The sequence below is a fragment of the Puntigrus tetrazona genome, chromosome 2 (assembly GCF_018831695.1).
Source record: "Puntigrus tetrazona isolate hp1 chromosome 2, ASM1883169v1, whole genome shotgun sequence".
Taxonomy (NCBI): Eukaryota; Metazoa; Chordata; class Actinopteri; order Cypriniformes; family Cyprinidae; genus Puntigrus; species Puntigrus tetrazona.
In genome coordinates this window covers 14,753,178-14,772,995 of record NC_056700.1, presented here as the reverse complement: position 1 = coordinate 14,772,995, position 19,818 = coordinate 14,753,178, and the positions used below count along the sequence as shown (strand labels likewise).

The window sequence follows — 19,818 nt, the reverse complement described above, 5'->3', positions numbered from 1 at the left end:
GCTTAGGTATGTAATGATTTGCTGTCTAATGCTGAGAGACATGCTGATGTGTGTGTGTGTGTGTGTGTGTGTGTGTGGAACTGATTAGCATTGGTTTTGTGGGTTAAACAACATAATCCAGCTAAAACCAAGAAGCAAGGCTGGTTTAAACTGGGTTTTACTTTGAATAAGCGAAGATGCGTTTAGTTTTACTGTCTGGGTGCTCTCCAAATTCGTCTTTTTGATGGTTGTACTTAACAGCTTGTTGAGATGCTGAGGGGAAAAAAGTGCAATGAAGGCATGAAAGAATGCAAAACAGCAAAGCATTGTACAAGAACAATACGTGCAAATCCTTTCCCGTAATTTGCAAGCCTTTAAAAAACTGGTTGTAAATCTCTGATTATGCAATCGTTTTCAATTATGCAGTATTTTTTGTCAGCTTGTTTTCTTTCCCTTAGCACAGGATTTGCATTCCTTTATGGGACCGATTGTTCTTATTGAGCTTTTTTTTTTTTTTTTTTTTTTTTAAATCATAACACAAATTTAAAAAGCTATCGGTGAATATATAAAAATGCTTATTATATGACATTGTGATTCTGTATATTTAAGCTAATAAATAGTGTTTGAATGAATTCAAATCAGTGTTATCCTGTGACTGCGTTTAATTGACGAATCTTTTACAGCAATGCAACTGTGGTTAAAACAACAGCAGCGTATAAATCTCACATTCCCCTCACTCTCAATATGGTATCAGTGTTCAGCACGTCCAAAAGTGGATTATCAGCACTGTTGCGGCATTGCAGGGCTCTGTACCGGAGGCTGGCAGATTTTAGGTCTCGTGGTTGTAAATGGCACGAGAGCGCAGCAGGTACACGCGCTCCTCGAGCGTTTCTCTTCACACGTTCTCGATTCTTTATTTATTTTATTTTTGTCCAACGTGTTAAAAGGTTATCTTCGAACGTTTCCAAAAGGCACGGAAAGTCGACCGTATCGATTTTAAGCGGTCTGTGGCCGTTCGTAATGAGTTTGTCTGCAAATCTTGACAGCTTGGCAGTCGCTGGTCGAAAAAAAACCGATGTAAGCGACTGAGGAGAAGACGAGACGGTAAGTAAACTAGTTTTATCCCAATATATCAATGGTTTGTCTCTTGTATGGTCAATTTTGTGCTTACCGTAAAGTGAAATTTTATATAAATGTGCCTGTATGATTAACCAGAACAGAACATGGGCTGTTTATACTGATTTAAAGCTGTCTAGAGTAAGAAATAGAGCGGTTTTATAAATGTGGACGCCCACGTCCGTCACAAAGTCTGGTTTAACGGGAAAGTTTACTTGAAAACTAAAGTCATGTCGTCATTTGCGCAGCCTCATGCTCGTTTTCTTTTATGGAGCGCAAAAGGAGACGTGAAGCAGAATGACAGGTTCAGTCACCATTCACTTTCATTGTATGGGAAGAGGTGCGCCGAAAGTAAATGGTGACTTGAGGCTGAGGTGAGTAAAGGATGACAAACGTAGAACTGCCCCTTTAATGCATTAGCGCCTTCTGACAGAAGAATTGTAGTTATACCTCATGGGCAAAAGCTTTGTGTTTGCTTTCACGCTCGGCTCAGCAGATGGTTTCGAGGTTGCTGAGAAAGATTTGTTAGTTTTACTGTGCCTACAAAAGACTGGGTTTGTTTTTTACACAGTTGGGTACCAGGGTTATTTTATTACTTATAAATCATTTTAGTATTTCTTAATATTTTGATCAGGCTTTATTTTTATCCTATTTGAACAGTTTTTATTTAATTTTAGTTTTTGTTTTTTTAGTGCTTTTTTTTGCACTTTCATTTTCTGTACATTGCAGTGACAATAAAATAGAAAAGTTCATGTATTTCTTTATATGTTAAAGCGTCCACAGAAATGGTTATAATTAACATTGTTTGGGGTCTTAAATCTCAGGGCCCTTCTTTCAGCTACAGGCTGATTTAACTGCCTTATGCAACAGGGTTTACTTTGGACTTTTCTCATAATACATTGTATTATGTTGATTTCATAATGAAACAATCTTATAATTATAAGATTATTTTGCCTTCAGATTTAGCTTCTAGTTTTCATTATGAAGTTGAAATATACCGTATCTGACATCTGTAGCTTCAAACACGTCATGAAGCCAGTTGCGCAGTTGGTGCCGAGCTTGGATATTGTTAAATGACTCTGCTCTGCTTCTATTACTGTCCTCAGCTAACAGTCAGGACAGGGCAGGTATCTTATTAGCTCTCCGGAGGTGAAGGATGGGGCGCAAACTGGATCTCTCTGGTCTGACGGATGTGGAGGCTGAGCATGTGATGCAGGTGGTGCAACGGGACATGGAGCTGCGCAAAACGGAGGAGACGCGGCTCAAGTGAGTCTTATGCACACTATTTGTAGCATCACATTTAGGACTTCTCCAGCTCAAAATACACTACTGTTCAGTAGTTTTGGGTCAGACCGAATTCTGCTTGTATTAAGCAACGAGTGACAGAACAGTGACAGAAAATATATTTACATTGTTATATATATATATATATATATATATATATATATATATATATATATATGAAAAATAATAATAAATAAATAAATAAATATATATATATATATATATATATATATATATATATATATATATGAAAAAAAATATTATATATATATATTTATTTATTTATTAACATTTCTCTTCATCAAAGATCTTGAAAAAACTGAAAAAATACTTCATGGTTTCCACAAATAAATTAAGCAATACGACTATTTTTTATGAGAAATGTAACTTGAACAACAAGTCGGTTTGTATCATCAGATAAATGCAGCTTGAATCAGCATTAGAGACCTTTCCCTCGAAATCCTAGCAACCACAGACTTGAGCTGTCTGTCTGCCATTTTAAAATGATAATGCTAAATAACCTCACATTGTTCTCATGAAAAGCTTGTAAATAAACTATTTTAGCAATGTCTTTTTGGTGATATCACCCAGCTGGCATTCCAGTCATTGCTAGAGTATACGAGGAAGTTCCCATCATTCTTTGTCATACTTTAAAACAAAATGACAGGAAAGGCCCTCCCTTTCCTTTTTATCCGTGACTCACTTCCCTGAGCCCACCGTGAACACAACTTTGAAGAAATCTGATTCTGGTCTACAGATATATAGAGGCACTATTATTCAGGAGAGACAGAGTCATGTTGTGTTTTGCTCGTATGAGTTCAATATTTCTGCTGTCACAGGTATGTGCAAATTAAAAGGCCCTCTCTGTTTGCATATAAGCAATGTATCTCTTTGGTGTTCTTATTTGCTGCACTTTCCAGCAACTATATATAACCAACAGGTGGAATACTTACCTAACGGTCTAACCTGACCCGACTTTAAACTCTTTTTGTGTAATACTTTGTATAAATACATTAGTTCCCAAAGGACAGAGCATAATGCATATATTTAGTCTGTAATCTATCTTTGACCTTCTCTCTTCCCCATTATTTTGCCTTACTTTAAAAAAAAGAAATAAGCACATAACTCATCACGGTACTTGGGAGTGAGAAAAACACTGTGGTTAATGACTTTGTTTGTCACCACGTTTTTATCTGGCCACTTTAATCTCTCACTCTGTTGTTGAAAATACTTGTTAGAACAGGAAGTACAAATAATGGCGCAAAAATTAATTTGGAAAAAAAACAAAAACATACAATGCCTCAGTGTAGCCGTTTCGTTCTTTTAGGCGTTTTAGGCTTTTAGGCATCTACTTTGTAACTCAGAAATGCAGAAACTGACATCTTTATGTAGTCACAAAAACATAACTGTCTTGGATGTCCGCTTGTACAGTAATTCAATTGCTTAAGATAGATGTTAACATCACGTAGACAAGGAGACATTGTGATATAATATTACAGTTTGCATTACATTTCCTTAGCTCTAGGAAACTGTTTTTTATTTGTCCAGTTAAGAGCATTGGGATTAGATAGCCACATACTTTGTATTTACTGTTAATTTTGTACTATACAACCCTAAATGGATTGTCAGGTATTTGTGTACAAATGAGTTAAAGGGAGTGCTTTTCTTAAGTCACGCAGTTCTCTTTTACCTCTCTACAAAACCTTAAACCATCTCATTTTATGCAGATGGCATTTTTTCTTCTCCCAAGTGTGTTCTGTCTGCATGCATCTAGCTTTTCAATATCCTCTCAGACACCTGGGGAGCATTTCTGAATTTCAAACAGGACTGAGTGAGATATCAGAGAACGGAAGAGCCAACCCCCCAACAACCCCCGCACCCCCCTTAAAAAAAAACAAAAAAACAAAAAACGAGATTATTATAAAAGACCTTCTGAGTAGAGAAAAGAAAATACAGGAATTATTTTTTGTCCTCAGGAGATCCCTTTTATAGGAATGTATTTTTGGCAAAGTAATAAAAGAACCCCCTTGAAACCAATTAAATAAATTATCAATCATATATCTGTTTTTAAAATATTTAAAATAACTCTTTTCGATATATATTGAAAGATGTATATGATGCACTGTATACTGTATACTTCAACACAGTTATGTTTTAAAAAAATTAATTTATTTGATGTACTTTCCAAATACCCGCTAGGACTTACTTAAGTACCCCTTGTGGTATGCAAAGGCCTGATCGAGTACCGCTGATCTAAATCAGAATTTGGAAAAAAATCTAGAGAGACACTTGAGAGTCTGCCATCTATCCATGCACTCATCCATGATTTTCCATTACATTAAATCAAAGATTTCAAACAGATGGTCAGATTTTGTCATTTTTGTGAAGGCCCTGTTAATCCATTACATAAAGAGGAAATGTAATGGAACTGCAAACAGAACATAGTGTATCTGGGCAGATATTTTGGCTTGTAGCACAATATTCAGTGGGTCATTTTGGCCTTTTACAAACAATTATGATAGGATTGCTTCTTTAATTACACTCTGATCCATTTACACTGCAAAACAAAAGCTTTGTGAATATTTGTGAGGCTTATGTTTTAAGCTGTTTTCGTCTGCATCCAAATGTGATTCCTTGTGAGGGTTTATTTCAATTAGAGAACTAGTTTTGTCTCGGTTCAAAACTATGCTGAATCTCCATGGAAAGACTAGCAAACTATGCATGTAACAGATTAACGAACCCTGATTAGTACATATTTTCTTGCATTGCTCTAAAGTGAACCATTCACAGTGTGAGCCGTTGCTTTGTGTTACTGTGTTGCAATAATGCTGCTGATCTAATGTTCCAGGCATAGGTCTCGTAATTTCTACATTGCTGGAGTCTTTGTGCAGTATAACACAGCAGTAGATTTCGTTCGAGACTGATCTCCCTTGTGTGTGAACCTTTCAATCCTCATGCAACATTTTTTTATGAGATTGAATTTAGATGTTTACATTTATTACATATCATTGTGCATCATAACACGATGTATCATTACAAATACATTTAAATTTGGTTACACCTTATTTTAAGGTGTCCTTGTTAGACGTTACATGCACTGTTATATTATAATAACAGTAAATTATGCATAATTACATGAAAGTAACCCTAATCTAACCTTAACCACTTACTAAGTACATGTAATTAATTAATATTACATATCAATACTTAAAGGTATAATTACACTGTGACAAGGACACTGTCACTGAAAACAAAGTCTAACCTTAAATTTAAGTCAAATATGGAATGTATTTTATTTTGTAAATGTTTAACGGTTTTAAATTAAAACCTAAACAAAACCTTAAAACTTGACATGATAATTAAAAAAAAAGATAATTATTTTCATCATTTTCATAAGAAACACACTGCATGGGAAACGAAAGGGATCTGCTTAGTTGTGTAAAGCAGTTGCAAATTTGATCTAATTATATATAACCTGTCATTCATGACAGATACTGGTGTGTCAGATGACTTAGTAAAAAATATTGGCATTGGTTGACCCCCTGTTCATCACACCTGCGCCCAGTCTGTCTATCTGGCATGAGTCACTTAGTAGACCTTCGCTTGGATCTGCACCTACTGGCACAGGACGCCTCTGCTGTTCTCTGCCAACGGCTTGCTTTGTAAACAACAGACCATGTTTCTGAGAACTCAGTGGAAATGGCCTGCTGAGTATCCAATTATAAGTTCATTGGCGAGACCCCTGATGGGGTATCATCACCGTGGGTGACTGTAGGGACATGAAATTGATCCTCCTCACGTCTGTAAGAATTTTTCAGCCATTATCTTCTTTTGTGCTTTTGACTGTCACTTTAAATGCATCTTGCCGCTGATTCAGTCTAGACAAACTGGTGGAAGGCTGCTCGTAATATCTGATTCGTATCTCTGTGGTCTGAATGTCACATTTAGAGATTAATCTACAAACTACAAGCATCTTGGATTTAGTGCAAGAGTTGTTTTTCCCCGATTTCAAGCATATGCATGCACAAAATGTCCCCAAAGGGAGGTTTTGGCACAAATTTGTCAGCAAATTATTTCTGTGTGCGCAAAGGATGCAGTGTTATAAATTTGTGTTTGGCATGTCCACCCTTGCATGTGTATTATGTCATTACAGCCTTTGTTTTCTTTCTCTTCCATTTTTTTCATTCCTGTCTGTCTGTTTTTAATCTGTTGAGATTATCCTTAGTTCCTCTCTCTCAGTATTCACTGGAGTCAATCCGTTCAAGCTGTGGCTCTAATCATTCGTAATGATTTCCTGTTGGCATTGTTTGGAGAGACAAAGTAAACGCCACACCTCAAGCAGAGATTTTCAATACAATGCTTCCTTTTCTAGTTTTTCATCCCTTTCTCTGCTCCTCTTTGTCAGCTCCTCTCTTTTTGAGTCACAGGTTTTCTTTTGTAACAATATTTTAAATTATTTACATTTCAATATTAAATTAAAAAAAAAACTTCACTCTACAGTGACTATTAATATTCAATATATGTTGCGTTGTATTTTTCTTTCGTTAATTTTTTTGTAAATTACACAAAATCACAGCCATGATTATACTAAGACCAGCAGCACAATATTTTAAACCAAAGCAGAGTTATTTTTTTGCATATTACTGAATGAATCGGTAATTTGCTAAATGACTAAATATGAATGTAATGTAAAGGAATCATTGTTTTTAAACAAATTGTTTTAGATGAGTCAGTGATTCAATAATTCAATCATAAACACAGTGGCATCCAAAATTGCATAAATCGTGTAATAGTTAAAAACATTACATGAACAGGGTAGTAATTCAAACATGTAGTCACTTGTCACCACCTACTGGCATCTCAGTATAAGCTCCAGGAAGACTTGCTGGAAAAACACACCGCTAATACATTTTTCCTGATTAAGATATTTCATATTTACTTGGATTTAATCAATTACCTTCTTAATGTACCCTATAAACCTTACAATTCTGACTTTTAAATCATTTCCTAAGGGCACACCAGTGTAATTGAGCAGCATAAATTTAATGAACCTTGTCTGAACAAAATGTGTATGTGCTGGTTGCAACTCTCTATTAAATAGCGTTAGGTCTCTTGTCTCTCTCTCTGCTAAATGTCAGAGCAGTTTCGCTCAGAATTGCTCTCTCCTCTCTGGAGGCTGCAGTACGGCTGGAAATACAGACAGATTTAAGACGGTGAAGGGCAAATGCGGCACATCTGTCAACACGCAGATGTCATGTGAACATGATCCACTTATAGGGCACTACAGCCTCCATTACATAGAGATTAATTATGTGTATTTTAATGCATCATCCTAATACAAATATGCATCAGCTTAAGTGTCATTTTAGTCAAATACTTTATATCACAGTTTGCTTTTCTATACTCTCTCTCTCTCTCTCTCTCTCTCTCTCTCTCTCTCTCTCTCTCTCTCCCTCTCTTTCTCTCTCGCTCCAGTGAGATGAAGAAGGCACTGGTTGAGGAGGGCAGTCGGTCTGTTTTGCTGTCTCGGCAGCACAGGTTTAATGAGCGCTGCTGCATCCGCTGCTGCTCTCCCTTCACCTTTCTGCTTAACCCTAAACGTTCCTGCTTGGACTGTAGCTACAACGTTTGCAAGGGCTGCTGTACCTACAGTAAGAAGGACAAAGGCTGGCTGTGCTCCTCCTGCCAGAAGACCAGGTCAGTTCTGCCGCTCTAATCAGAGCTGTTGTGAGCATGAGCTCCATCAGGGGGCTTTCATTGGAAAAACCTGCAGGTTAAATGCTCATGATGGTATCAGGATGTAAGAACTAAGAATTTGGGATATAGTGATGCTGTATTGGTTATTGGTCAGTTAACAGTATCAGTCAGTATTGCATATTTATTATTATTATTTATTACAGTATTTTTTGTTTAAGTTATCCTTTCCATGTCTTACTTGATGTGAATCTTTTAAAACACTGCGTTATTAATAATTTAATAATCTTTAGCAAATCTAAAAACAGTTATATTTTTCATACTGTACATTATAATGCTGCGATACCTATATTCTCTTCTATCATTAAATGTATTGAAATTTTATTTCTATTTAGACAAAATAGTATAGAACATCATCTGAAAAATGTAATAATTGATCATACCTAATAAATAGGCTAAAAAGTGTTTAATAAAAAAAAATGTTCTGTCTCTATAAATCGACTTTCTACTGTGAATATTTGCTTGTATTTATGTTCATATGAGTTGCGTCTAACATAAATAGTATCTTTGTAGTCATTTGAGTGTTAGTGAGCAAATGTATGTCTACACTTTTTGTTTAATGTAAGACAGTACTATATCTGTTTATAACAGAGTATTCTCATTGAGGGTTCAAATAACACTGACAGTCATTACAATTACTGCGTATAGAGCACAACATGACATTGTGCTCAAATGCCTTTGTAAATGTCACAGAGTGCTGTAGGTCAGAACCAAGACAGAAAGTATTTTTGCATTTCTTACATTCACATTAATGGATAAAAAACTGGCACAAAACCTTTGATTTACAGTTAACTCATTTGAGTTTACTTACCAAGTGAAAATAGAGTAAAATGTTGCATGACATTCTGTCTTATTATGGTGTTTCTACAGATGTGACGTGAATCTGTAGTGCTATAATAAACCCCAAAAGCTTTATACTTCACACAGTGCATGGAAGGTTACTATGCATATTTTTGCAAATGCACTTTGTTTATATATTTATTTATAGCAGGATTATTCCTTCTCTTTCTGAACTTATACATACACACAGAGGTTAAAAGAGAGGTTAAAAGATCAGTGTATTAGTCGATTACTAAAAGGAAGCACTTGATTTAAATGTATGCTGTGCTTATGGACAGAAAAGGTATATATGGTATCAATGCTATCTGTATACATATCTAGTTAATTAAATAAACTCATAAACAACACTGTAGACTTTACCAACATCTCTCCATATTTCTATAACAGAATATTAAAACTTACTAATAATATAATGTATGATATACATCATATAGGATGTAATGCTGCTAACATAAATATTGAAAGTTAAAATTCCTGACAATTTTGAAAATTCCTTTTAAAATTCCTGGAGCATAAGAATAAAGACTCTTCAGATTTCCTTTTTGACAAAATTCCCTACTGTATACAGAGTAAACTATAGTCTTATATGTTCTTAGCAGGCAATTACTGAAAAAACCTTAGCAGTGAGAGTCTGAATAAGGCTTAACCAGCTCTTTGGTATTGAGCATGCTCAAAAATGCCTTTGGCTGTCTGCTATGACCTTTATTTGTATATACGTGTATGTTTGTGTGTGTGCTTGATTATAGGACTTTGTGTCTATGATTATAGGACAAATTTCATAGTCTTCTTAATCATATGTTCTGCACTTACACAGTCAAAGATTTTAATCAATGTAGGTTTAAACGGAAGCAAAGAAATGCTCTTAAACAAGCTTTGAAATGTGGCCTTGTTGTGTATTTCCAGACTACTGAAGACCCAATCACTGGAGTGGTTCTACAATAATGTGAGAAGGCGTTTTAAAAGGTTTGGCAGTGCCAAAGTGTTAAAGAACCTCTACAGGAGGCATGCGGCCGAGCGTGGAGCTCTAGATGAGCTTACAGGTACTTGCCATCTGGACTGTTGTATGACCTTCCTTGAAAATAAAGGATGCTTACACACTATGAAAATGTATAATGTATGTATTTTGGAGGTAAAAGATCTAGTTTGCATCTTGCACGTTTGAAGGAGTTTGTTGAAGCCGCATTTCAAATGCAATTTGCATTCAGTGGATATGTTAGTTTTAGATTGTCATTCAAGCCCTGTCTTTTTCACAGCTTATGGTCTCATGTGCACGCATGTGTTTAGCACTAATTCGTGAGGGTTAAGAAAAGAGCAGACAGGGCTCCTCCAGTCCGACTTACCTCCTCTGTTTCCAATTTAACTGCAGCAGGATTTATGAGAATTATTCATCTATATAGAGGGAGGGCCACTGCGCACTTTGATTATGACCTCTTACTCCCTCCATTCCCTCTTATGTTCCTAATATTCAAATAGCGAATCAAAGTCAAGCATATACACATAATTCTACCCAATCATTACTATTTACATTAACAGGTAAATAATTTATTCGCTAGCTTAAAAAACAAAAACTGAATATTATGGTTTAGTGGTGCACAGAAAGATATTAATCAGAAGTCGAAAATGTAATAATTTCCTGCTCTGTTCACTGGAAAATCACAGTAAACCCATGTTTTTTGTTAAATAAATAAATAAATAAAAGAAAGTAATAGCTGAAAATATAATGCTAATTCACAATATTTTACTGTGCACCCTTGTTTGGATGTGTAAAATAATCTCAAAGATAATTTTTCTCTTCCTCGCCAGTTCGAAGTTCCTTTGCTTGTGTTTGTGGGCACAACTCCGAATGAGTTATGATCTGTGCCCAGCCTCCATTTCAGTTTTGCTGAGGTCTGTGAGCAGAGAATGTCTTCTCCATGAAGAGGAAAGCGGTTAAGAGCAAAGCCAATGCCACATTAACAATGGATGACCATGACGGTGGTTGTTTGTCACCTCAGCAGACCCCTGTAACCTCTGAGGAACAATAGCTCTCTGTGGAAGAGAAAAAACCATTACAGTGACAGTGAAAAATAAAGAGCTTTGGCCACAAAACTCAGTGCACTACGTGGTCAAGCTTTTGTAAATTTGATGCAGAGAAAAGCTAGGAGATAATCTGTTTGAGTTTAACGTCGGACAAGTGCTAAGAATGGAGCGATGAGCTTATAGCATTATAGGATAGGTTTTTAAGCCACAACATCAGTCTTCAGATTATCTCATCGAAAAAAGCTAGATTCATAACATTACTTTGATTTGCTCTCCTCAGCAGAATGTAGGCGTAAGCACTGGCTAGAAGGAAAAGGGTAGGTGTTTTCATAGAGTGGTAGCCGGTGACTTCAGAGGCAGTTTGACCTTTACCGGTTTGAGGGGAGCACTTTAAATTGCTCTATGTAGAGCTGAGCCATATCGATATATTTACCCAGCAAATGATTTGTCATCCAACAGTTCTCTGAGACTGAGACGGTGTCTGCCTGAAAAGGAAGTGCTGTTGATTCGCTAAATTTTTCACAGGAACAGTTCTTAATAACAACAACAACAGAAATGTTTAATGCATACAGTTGCTTTTTTTTATATTAAGCCAAGCTCTTTATTCCACGTTTCCCCTACCTTATCACTCTTGACAATTGTATTTATTAGTATCACTATTAGATTAAAAAAAAAATTCTCGATGCCCTCAGAAATCGAAACATTAAGTACCTCTTTATGGCATGCGACCTGCATACACTATCTGATGTTGCATTCTCTGCAACTGAAAATGGATAGATTATGAAAGGTTTCTTTGATGGAATGAGCTGTAACATGTTTTGCAGCAACAGAGGGCAGCACTTATGAAGAGAGCGTGTGCAATGAGAGTAGCATGTATGAGAGCGACTCAACGTTCTACAGGCAAAGTGAAGGTTTGTGATTTAAATAATTATTTAATATGTACTGTATAACAGTATTTTTGATTCCATTAGTTTCATACAGGGGACATTTGAAAAAAACGTTAATTATTATGTCTCTCTCTCTCAGAGCACAGCATGGCTGAGACTATTAATGTGGCACTGCGGGTGGCAGAAGAGGCCATAGATGAGGCTATTGCTAAGGCTGAGAGCCAGGCTGACAGTCAAGTAAGACTTTCCCATTAATAGGTACAAGATTGTTCATTCATTCTTGCTATTCAATAACTTCGCAAGTGTGACATGGCAGCTATTTGACATTTGCTTTTGTAGGAGAAGCAGAACGAAGCTAATTATTTGCGAGAGAACAGAGGAGAGCTGATAGAGGAACTGGCCACAACTATAGTGCAGAAAGTGAGTAACATATGACAGCAATGACCTTTCATGAATGCAGAGTTTTACGTTGTGTAGAATTCAGTGTATTTAGCAAGGGGCGATGAATTCAGCAAAGATACATGAAATTGATCGAAAGTGACTGCAAAGACGTTTGTTCAAAACGTTACAAAATGTTACTATTTCAGATGGATAAAATGTTTCGAAAAATGTCAAGGTTTAAAACCTTAAAAAAATGTCAAACAGACAAAATCTTTTATAATGACAAATGCTTCTTGAGCACCAAATTAGCCTATTGAAATAATATCTGAAGAATCATGTGACACTGAAGACTACTTAATAGTTGTTGAAAATTGAGCTTTGCCCTAACAGGAAAAAAGTACATTTGTAGATATATTAAAACTTAAAAGTCAGATATTTAAAACTAAAAAAACATTTAACCATTTTACTGTTTTATTGTATGTTTATCAAATAAATAGAGTCTTGGAGAGCTTTTTAGCCATTATTTTACACATTACTGTCTAAACACAAAAATTATTATGTAATGCATATTTTTGTTTATTTATTTTAATTAGTAGAAAAATTATAATTTGTGATTATCCATTAATCCGAAAGTACTTTTACACTCAAACATAAAACAGCCAATCAAAAAGACAATTTAGAATTGTGATATTAAACATATGCTAATTAGGAATGTAAGTGTTAATATAAAACTTTTAAGACAAATTTTATTAAATTTTGAAATTAATATATGCTTTATAGCATTTTAAATGGTATTCATAGTTTGAATAAACTCATATTGGTATATTCAAATTTAGATTGTACGCCGGAAAAAGGACCTGTCTGAGATGAAGTCTGAAAGTAAACTCGACCAGAACAATGATGGAATCTCTCCTGATCAAACCCAGAGTGACTTTGATGCTTCTCGTTGGGTACAGTCACTTTGTGTTTCTTTTAAACACTAAATTGCCTGCAATTTGACTTTTGAATGAATGTTCTGAATGTTTTCTCTCCCCTCAGAGGTCTCACTCAGCTTTCTGTATCTTGACTGATGAGAAAATAGACCAGCATGCTAACACTGGGTCAAGACCTTCATCTTCTATAAGTCATACTCTGGAAATGAAGAAAGAAGAACCAGTGCCTGTCAAGGCCATGCCTAGCTGGAGGAGTGTCGACCGACTGGACAATTCCAGTTAGATCCTTGACTTAAATCCATATGATTCTTAACTATATTTAATTAACCCTTCTTGGTTAAACAGATATTTTAATTTCATTTTGACCTTTTTTAACTTAGTTTATATGCATGTGTAAATGCTGTGTGTATGTTTTCAGTGTTACAGAGTCCTGATGGTAATTGGATTGCTTATCAGAGCAACCTGCTCTCTCGACCTGGCCTTTTAACTAAGCGCAAAAGTCTGGTATATAGCGTCCTGGAAAGGGAGTCTGGCGTGGTGTCAGCTTACGATGAGATGGGCTCCGAGACAGAGCCTGAAGCTAATGGGGTCTGGGGCGCTGCACTGGAAGAGCTTCGGCGTAAAATGTCTGCCAATAAGCAGTTGAGTTACCCTGAGTCCTACAGCCGTCAAGCAACATTGCCTTTGAACGCACAAGCACAACATCTCATTGAACACACCTTGACTGCTGACACCGAGGACTCCACAGGACAAGACGGGCCACTACACCAGTGCCAGAAAACTCTGCTGCCCTTCTTGAAGAGGAAAGTGCCTCTAGAACACAGGCGACCCTCATCTGCCCGCCGGCCAAACATCATGGATATAAATTTCAATCCAGGAGGGGCTGAAAGCAGCGAGGATGGCCTAGAGGAAAGCAGGGTCAAGAGGTCACGGCGAAGGAGGAAGAATAAGAGAGAGGAGACAGAGTGGAAAGGACAGTCAGTATTGTCTTCGGATGTCCCGGTGAGAATAAGTGTTATACAACATGTCTTGGGAAAAAATATTATCTGAAAATATTTAGTATTATGTTTACAATATATTTAACTTAAAAATTTTTGCTTGAAAAAAATTAAATTTACATTTAATTATATGATTTCTGACTAGTCTATAGAAAGCAGAATGAAAAAACAGATACACACTACTAAAGTTTGGGCTACAGTTTTTTTGATGTTTTTGAAAGAAGTCTCTAATGCTTACCAAAAAAAAGCAATACTGTAAAATGTTAATAAAATTTAAAATAACAGTTATATGAAAATGATCTTTTAGAAATAATTCTAATACATAAAAAACTATTGAAAAGAGTTTTATTGCTCAATATTTTTTTGTAGAAAACTTGAGGTATTTGGGATTCTTTGACGGGTAGAAAGTTTAAAAGAACAGAATTTATTTTAAATATATAATTTTTTGTAACAGTGTAAAAAAATTTACTATCTTTTCATTAATCTGAAGAAAAGTATTCATTTAAAACTTTCTGACCCAAAACCTTTCAGTGATAATGTGTGGATATAAAAATTATTTATTGTATTTATTTTTGACAGTTCATGACTCTGATTCTTTAATTGGCAGGATTCCAGTAGTTACCTTTCAGATGCTCTGGTTAAGAGACGCTATGTGAAGCAAGACTCAGATGTGCATGGAAAAAGATCAAGTGATCACAGTCTAGAAGCAGACACTTCAGACACTGCTACTCCTGACATCTTGAGCTCTGGAGCCGTGACCCCTGATCCGTTCGGACTTGGTCTCAATGCTCCCAACAATTCCAATCATGGGGCCTTTGGTGTAGCTGGGTCTTTAGATCAGGAGTTGACTACCAAACTGAAGGAACTGACCAGTCAAGTCAGAGAAACACAACTTTCTTCCACTGAGGATGAACTGGACAGGTTGGAGTATCAAACAGGGAATGAAGAAGGTGAAACAAAAGAAAAAGGGGGAGATGGTACCTTGACAATTGAGGCTGATTCGAAAGAAATATCAGATAGAATTGAATCCACAAAGCAAGTGAGATCAACAGCGATGTTGAAAGAAGATGATCTGACTTCCAGACTGCGAGAGCTGACCCGTCAGGTGAGTGACACACTACTTTCCTCCACTGAAGATGAACTGGACAGGTGTGAGAATCAAACTGAGACCGATAGTATAAATCAGTCAGTAAGAACTGAGTTACTGAGGGTAGATGACAGGAGAGATAGAAATAAAATGATAGAATATGACTATAAAACAAAAAACTATGTAGCGATGGTTGAAAAAGCAGAAGAAGAGAGATCAGAGAAAAGACAAAAGGACATTGTGGCAAAGCAGGGTGTTACTAAGCAAAATGACACAAGTGAGATACAAATGTCAGAAGAAATGAGCTCTGTGAGCCAAAAACAGATACTTAATGAGACAGATGCAGAAAATGAGATAGGTAGAAATAGAATTGGAGAGACAAAGAGCAAAAGAGAAGTTCAGACTGTAGAGAAAAATGCAGAAATAAAAGATTGCAGAATTGCAGCTGAAGGTCATCAGAGTAGTGCTGAAAACATAGAGACTGATGATCACTTTGAGGAGCAGGAGGTTTTATCTTGTGAACTGGCTTTGAGTAGACTGATAAGTGAAGATGGAAAGATGGAATTTGATAGGATTATTAATACTGTAGTGAAGGCTTTAGATGATATGGAAGAACACATAGAAGCTTATGCTAGTGAGGGGGTATTTTTAGACAGAGAGAGAAGTGAGGGAGAGAAACACGAGATGATGGAAGATGAGGAGAATGTAACTGAACAGGAAATGGATGACCACACAATATCTGAAGGATGCTTTATTGGTGGAAAATCGAAGGAGATGCAGGAAAAAGAAATGAAGGAAGAGGGCAAGATCAATGAAGTTGTGGCACTAAAGAGCAACACTGAAGATACTGAGGAAATGGAAGATAAACAATGCAGCAAATCATTAGAAGACAGTCAAGGTGACTTGATTGAGAACAGGGAGGAACAGACGGACTGCACATTCCACAGTGCCACATCTGTTCAGGAGTATCTGTCACCGGAGGAGATCTACAAGGTAACAACTACAGTGTATTACACTAAACACTACAGGCTGAAGTAACCCTAGTTGCTTGCATCTAACATGCTTTTATTTAATCTGCTTAACACATTTCTCTGAAGCTCTTCTGTATTTCTTATTTCTTTGTCTTCTGCCTCTATTTGATCTTTATTAGGATGCACACATGCTGGACATAGAGAAAAACCTACATTTAATCTCCAATATACTACAGCAGGTGATGATTGTATGCTGATATGGACAGAATGCTTTTTGTTCCTCACTCTTAATTTGGCTAATGTACTGTTCTCTTTCCTGTGCGCTTTCATCTGCTCTCCGACAATGGGCTCATTATTATTTGCATATTTTACATTCTCTCATGGCACAATTAATCAATAAATAACAGTGATTATGATTATATGATATAGTTAGGTCAAAGGTTTTTTTTTACAGAATTGAACATTGTAACCAATCATAGATATGTTGGCTGAACACAGTGAGCCCAAGCAATGGCCAATCAGAGGTGTTTAAATCCACTCAGTGCTACTCAAAATGGCAGATTTGTTTTCAATACAAGCTCAATTGCAAATCCTCTCATTATAATATGAAAAATGTAGATGGTGTGAATCCAGTGCATGAAAGACATGCTTGCATAAAATGTAAAAATTGTGGCATACTAAGTCATAATTATATAATTTTATAATAAGATTATAGGGTAATCATTTTTACATTTCATGCATAATCATGACATAAGAAAAGTAGAAATGATAACATAATTGAGATTTTAAATTTTTTCAGTTTAAATTTTTTTACATTTTATTTTACATTTTGGGCTTCCATAAATAAGTGATTGAATTTCTTAGCCTATTTTAGATGTATAGCTTACATAAAGAATATTAGCGTGCAGTTGATCTATCTTAAAAAGTATTTTTGAAGTGTTCATTAAATTAGTATTAATTTTGCTAATGCGGGTGTGGTCACACTAGTCTTGCCCCATTCCACTATTAATTTACATTTATATGAATGTGTAATAAGTTACAGTACCTTCCTCTGTGTGTTTATCCTGAATAGAAGTACTCAGCAGCATCATTGCGGAGCATCACCACAGAGGTGCTAAAAGTACTGAACGCTACAGAGCATCTGATTCACGGATCTATGGGAGATGGACTGTGCCAATCAGACCACAGCGACGCCTCTGTCATTCCCCCTGACGAGGCCAGAAGACTGGATGAGCAGCTTGGCAGACTGGAGGAGAATGTACGGACCCTTTCTGAGATGAGCATTTCTCACGCCACTGGGCATTCATGAGCTGCTTCTTAATGTATTTTGATTCATTTCACTGAGTGCAGGTGTACGTGGCAGCAGGGACAGTGTACGGGCTCGAGGCTGAACTGGGGGATCTGGAGGAGTGTGCGCGCTGCATCAGTGGATCCACCACTGAAAGAGAGCTCGCTCATCTGGAGGACCAGGTGGCCTCTGCAGCAGCCCAGGTGCAGCAGTCTGAGCTCCAGGTGCGTTCGGCCTGGACGCTGTGCTCTCTCGCGCTTTTTCTGAATCGCAGCAGCAGCATCTCGTACTGTAGCTCTGAAGATCAAGTTACACTTGAATTAATGCTTAAATTATGTTCATTATTTGAAATAAAGCTAAAATAAAATAAAATACAAGCTGAAAACCTTCAATGGAAATTATAAATGTTCTTCTGAAAAAAAGCTGAAAAAGAGAGAGGAAAAACACTAATAAAAATGACAAAAGCACTTAAAAAAACAACAAAAAATAAATGAAAGATTAATGTAAATATAAAAAACAACTAAATAAATGACAAACGCTTAACAAAATTGCTAAAGTTTAACTAAAATGAAAGCTTAAAATATAATAATAAATATAATAATAAATTAGATAAAACTAATTTAAAAAGTACTGATAAATATAAAAATAACACTCAAATGACTCAGATTTCCTATATACAGTACATACTACTAGACCTGTATATTCTGTACACTGCACATACTGTATAGAATTATGCAAATATACTAACCACAGTGTCCCAAAACTGCCAATAACGTTTCAAATAACAGTCTTTCTGCAAAACCTTACTTTTCATAATCAAAACAGTCATTTTCATATGTACTTGTTTTAATCTGTGCCATTTTTACAGGTTTTAGACATTTCCTCAAGAATTGCTGCTCTGAAAAATGCAGGTCTTAATGTAGCTCCACAGACCCACTTTATCAAGGTCAAGACTCCAAAAAACAAGGTGTTGTCTTCATATTTTAAGTAATATTCATACACACATTCCTACATGCTCATATGACTTATTATGACTGTACCTGTCATACTGCTTTTCGTTTCAGACACAAACCATTGGCTCATCTCGGAAACTGAGGAGACGACTGCCAGCACCTCCAAAACAAGGTAAGAGCTGCTCATAATCAATACAGCGGACACATGTTTTTTTAAAAGATGTTACAGGTATAACTACAGGTGTAATTATACCCACCTTCTTTATATTTGCTTTCCGTTGCAAGGTCTAAAATAATTCAAAACATTCATTTGTTGCTGAAAATGATTTCTGAAATCTCCCATTTTTGTCTGTAAATTTCAGATAAAGAAGCATAACGAAGATAGTGGGATACATCAGCAAACATCATCACAAAGTTAAACGACTACAGTCTAAAATAAAGCCACTGATCACATGTGCCTTGAAGCTCATGGCTCATAGATACAATTTTATGGACTCAAGCTCCCGCAGACAGATTCAAATGAGCTGATGTATCTGTAAACTGAACTCAGAAATTACACAAACAAATAACTCTTGGGTTAGATTGCTTTATTACCACCAGGTCCAATAATAAATAATAAAGTAAATTAATGTAAAATTATACTATGATGTGGAGCTTTGTGTGTATTGGACCATTACTATGAATGAAGCTCATCATTCAGTTAAGCCTTTAATTTAAAAAAATATTGTAAAAGGAAATAATAGGATAGTTCACCCAAACATTATAAATATAATAATATCATTTACTCGCCCAATGTTGAATACAAAACTGCTCTGATTACCATTGACTTCTATATAACATTTAAAGCACTTCTCAAAAAGTTTATTTTATATTCAACAGATAAAGTTGATGGTCAGCTTTCTTTTATATAGATTATAGATATATAGATTAATTTGAATTCCTGCCCCAAATATTTCCCTGGATTAATCTTTCTGATTGACGGATTTAGAGTAGATTATTCTAGCCATGTGTCAGCTATATGAATCATGCAGATCTTTATTTGTGATGATAATATACATTTACGATGTTAGATTTGATAATAGTTTACAAACTACTGTAAAGACATTGATTCACTGTAAAGTGTAAATGATCTGTGTAAATTAATGAATTTTTTTTTGTTTGATTATATTTCAATTATAGTACATTTTTGTAAACATATTTTTGTTTTTACTGCTGTTGTTGAATTATTTGTTTTGATTGCATAACCTGAACAAGTTATGATATTCAATATAAGATTTTAGTTGAGATCTACATTTCTGTTAGAAAATATTTTCAAATGTACAAATCAAT

General features: G+C 35.8%; 1 protein-coding gene across 8 annotated transcripts; it reads left to right on the top strand.

The window, feature by feature from the left end:
• Positions 1–736: 736 nt before the first annotated feature.
• On the top strand, positions 737–19,656 carry myripa (myosin VIIA and Rab interacting protein a). 8 transcript variants are annotated; one of them, XM_043256671.1, is made up of 18 exons: positions 741–1,083; positions 1,344–1,469; positions 2,202–2,361; positions 7,855–8,076; positions 9,877–10,013; positions 11,817–11,903; positions 12,019–12,116; positions 12,219–12,299; positions 13,097–13,210; positions 13,299–13,470; positions 13,611–14,194; positions 14,798–16,270; positions 16,428–16,487; positions 17,321–17,506; positions 17,599–17,760; positions 18,405–18,503; positions 18,601–18,661; positions 18,852–19,656. In XM_043256671.1, exons 3-18 carry the CDS (start codon positions 2,252–2,254, stop codon positions 18,863–18,865), a joined length of 3,660 nt encoding a protein of 1,219 aa, XP_043112606.1. In that variant the 5' UTR covers positions 741–1,083; positions 1,344–1,469; positions 2,202–2,251; the 3' UTR covers positions 18,866–19,656. The 8 variants fall into 8 exon arrangements, with proteins under 8 accessions (XP_043112621.1, XP_043112612.1, XP_043112633.1 ...); XM_043256706.1 differs by lacking the exon at positions 1,344–1,469 and having other exon boundaries at positions 744–1,083; positions 14,798–15,295; positions 15,995–16,270; XM_043256686.1 differs by lacking the exon at positions 1,344–1,469 and having other exon boundaries at positions 737–1,083; positions 17,599–17,739.
• The last annotated feature ends 162 nt before the right edge of the window (positions 19,657–19,818 follow it).

Coding starts and splice junctions, on each gene's coding strand:
- myripa (XM_043256663.1), top strand. CDS start 2,252: ATGGGGCGCAAACTGGATCTCTCTGGTCTGACGGATGTGGAGGCTGAG. Junction 12,117..12,218: donor AGAGCCAGGCTGACAGTCAA/GTAAGACTTTCC, acceptor TTGCTTTTGTAG/GAGAAGCAGAACGAAGCTAA. Junction 18,504..18,600: donor TCAAGACTCCAAAAAACAAG/GTGTTGTCTTCA, acceptor TTTTCGTTTCAG/ACACAAACCATTGGCTCATC.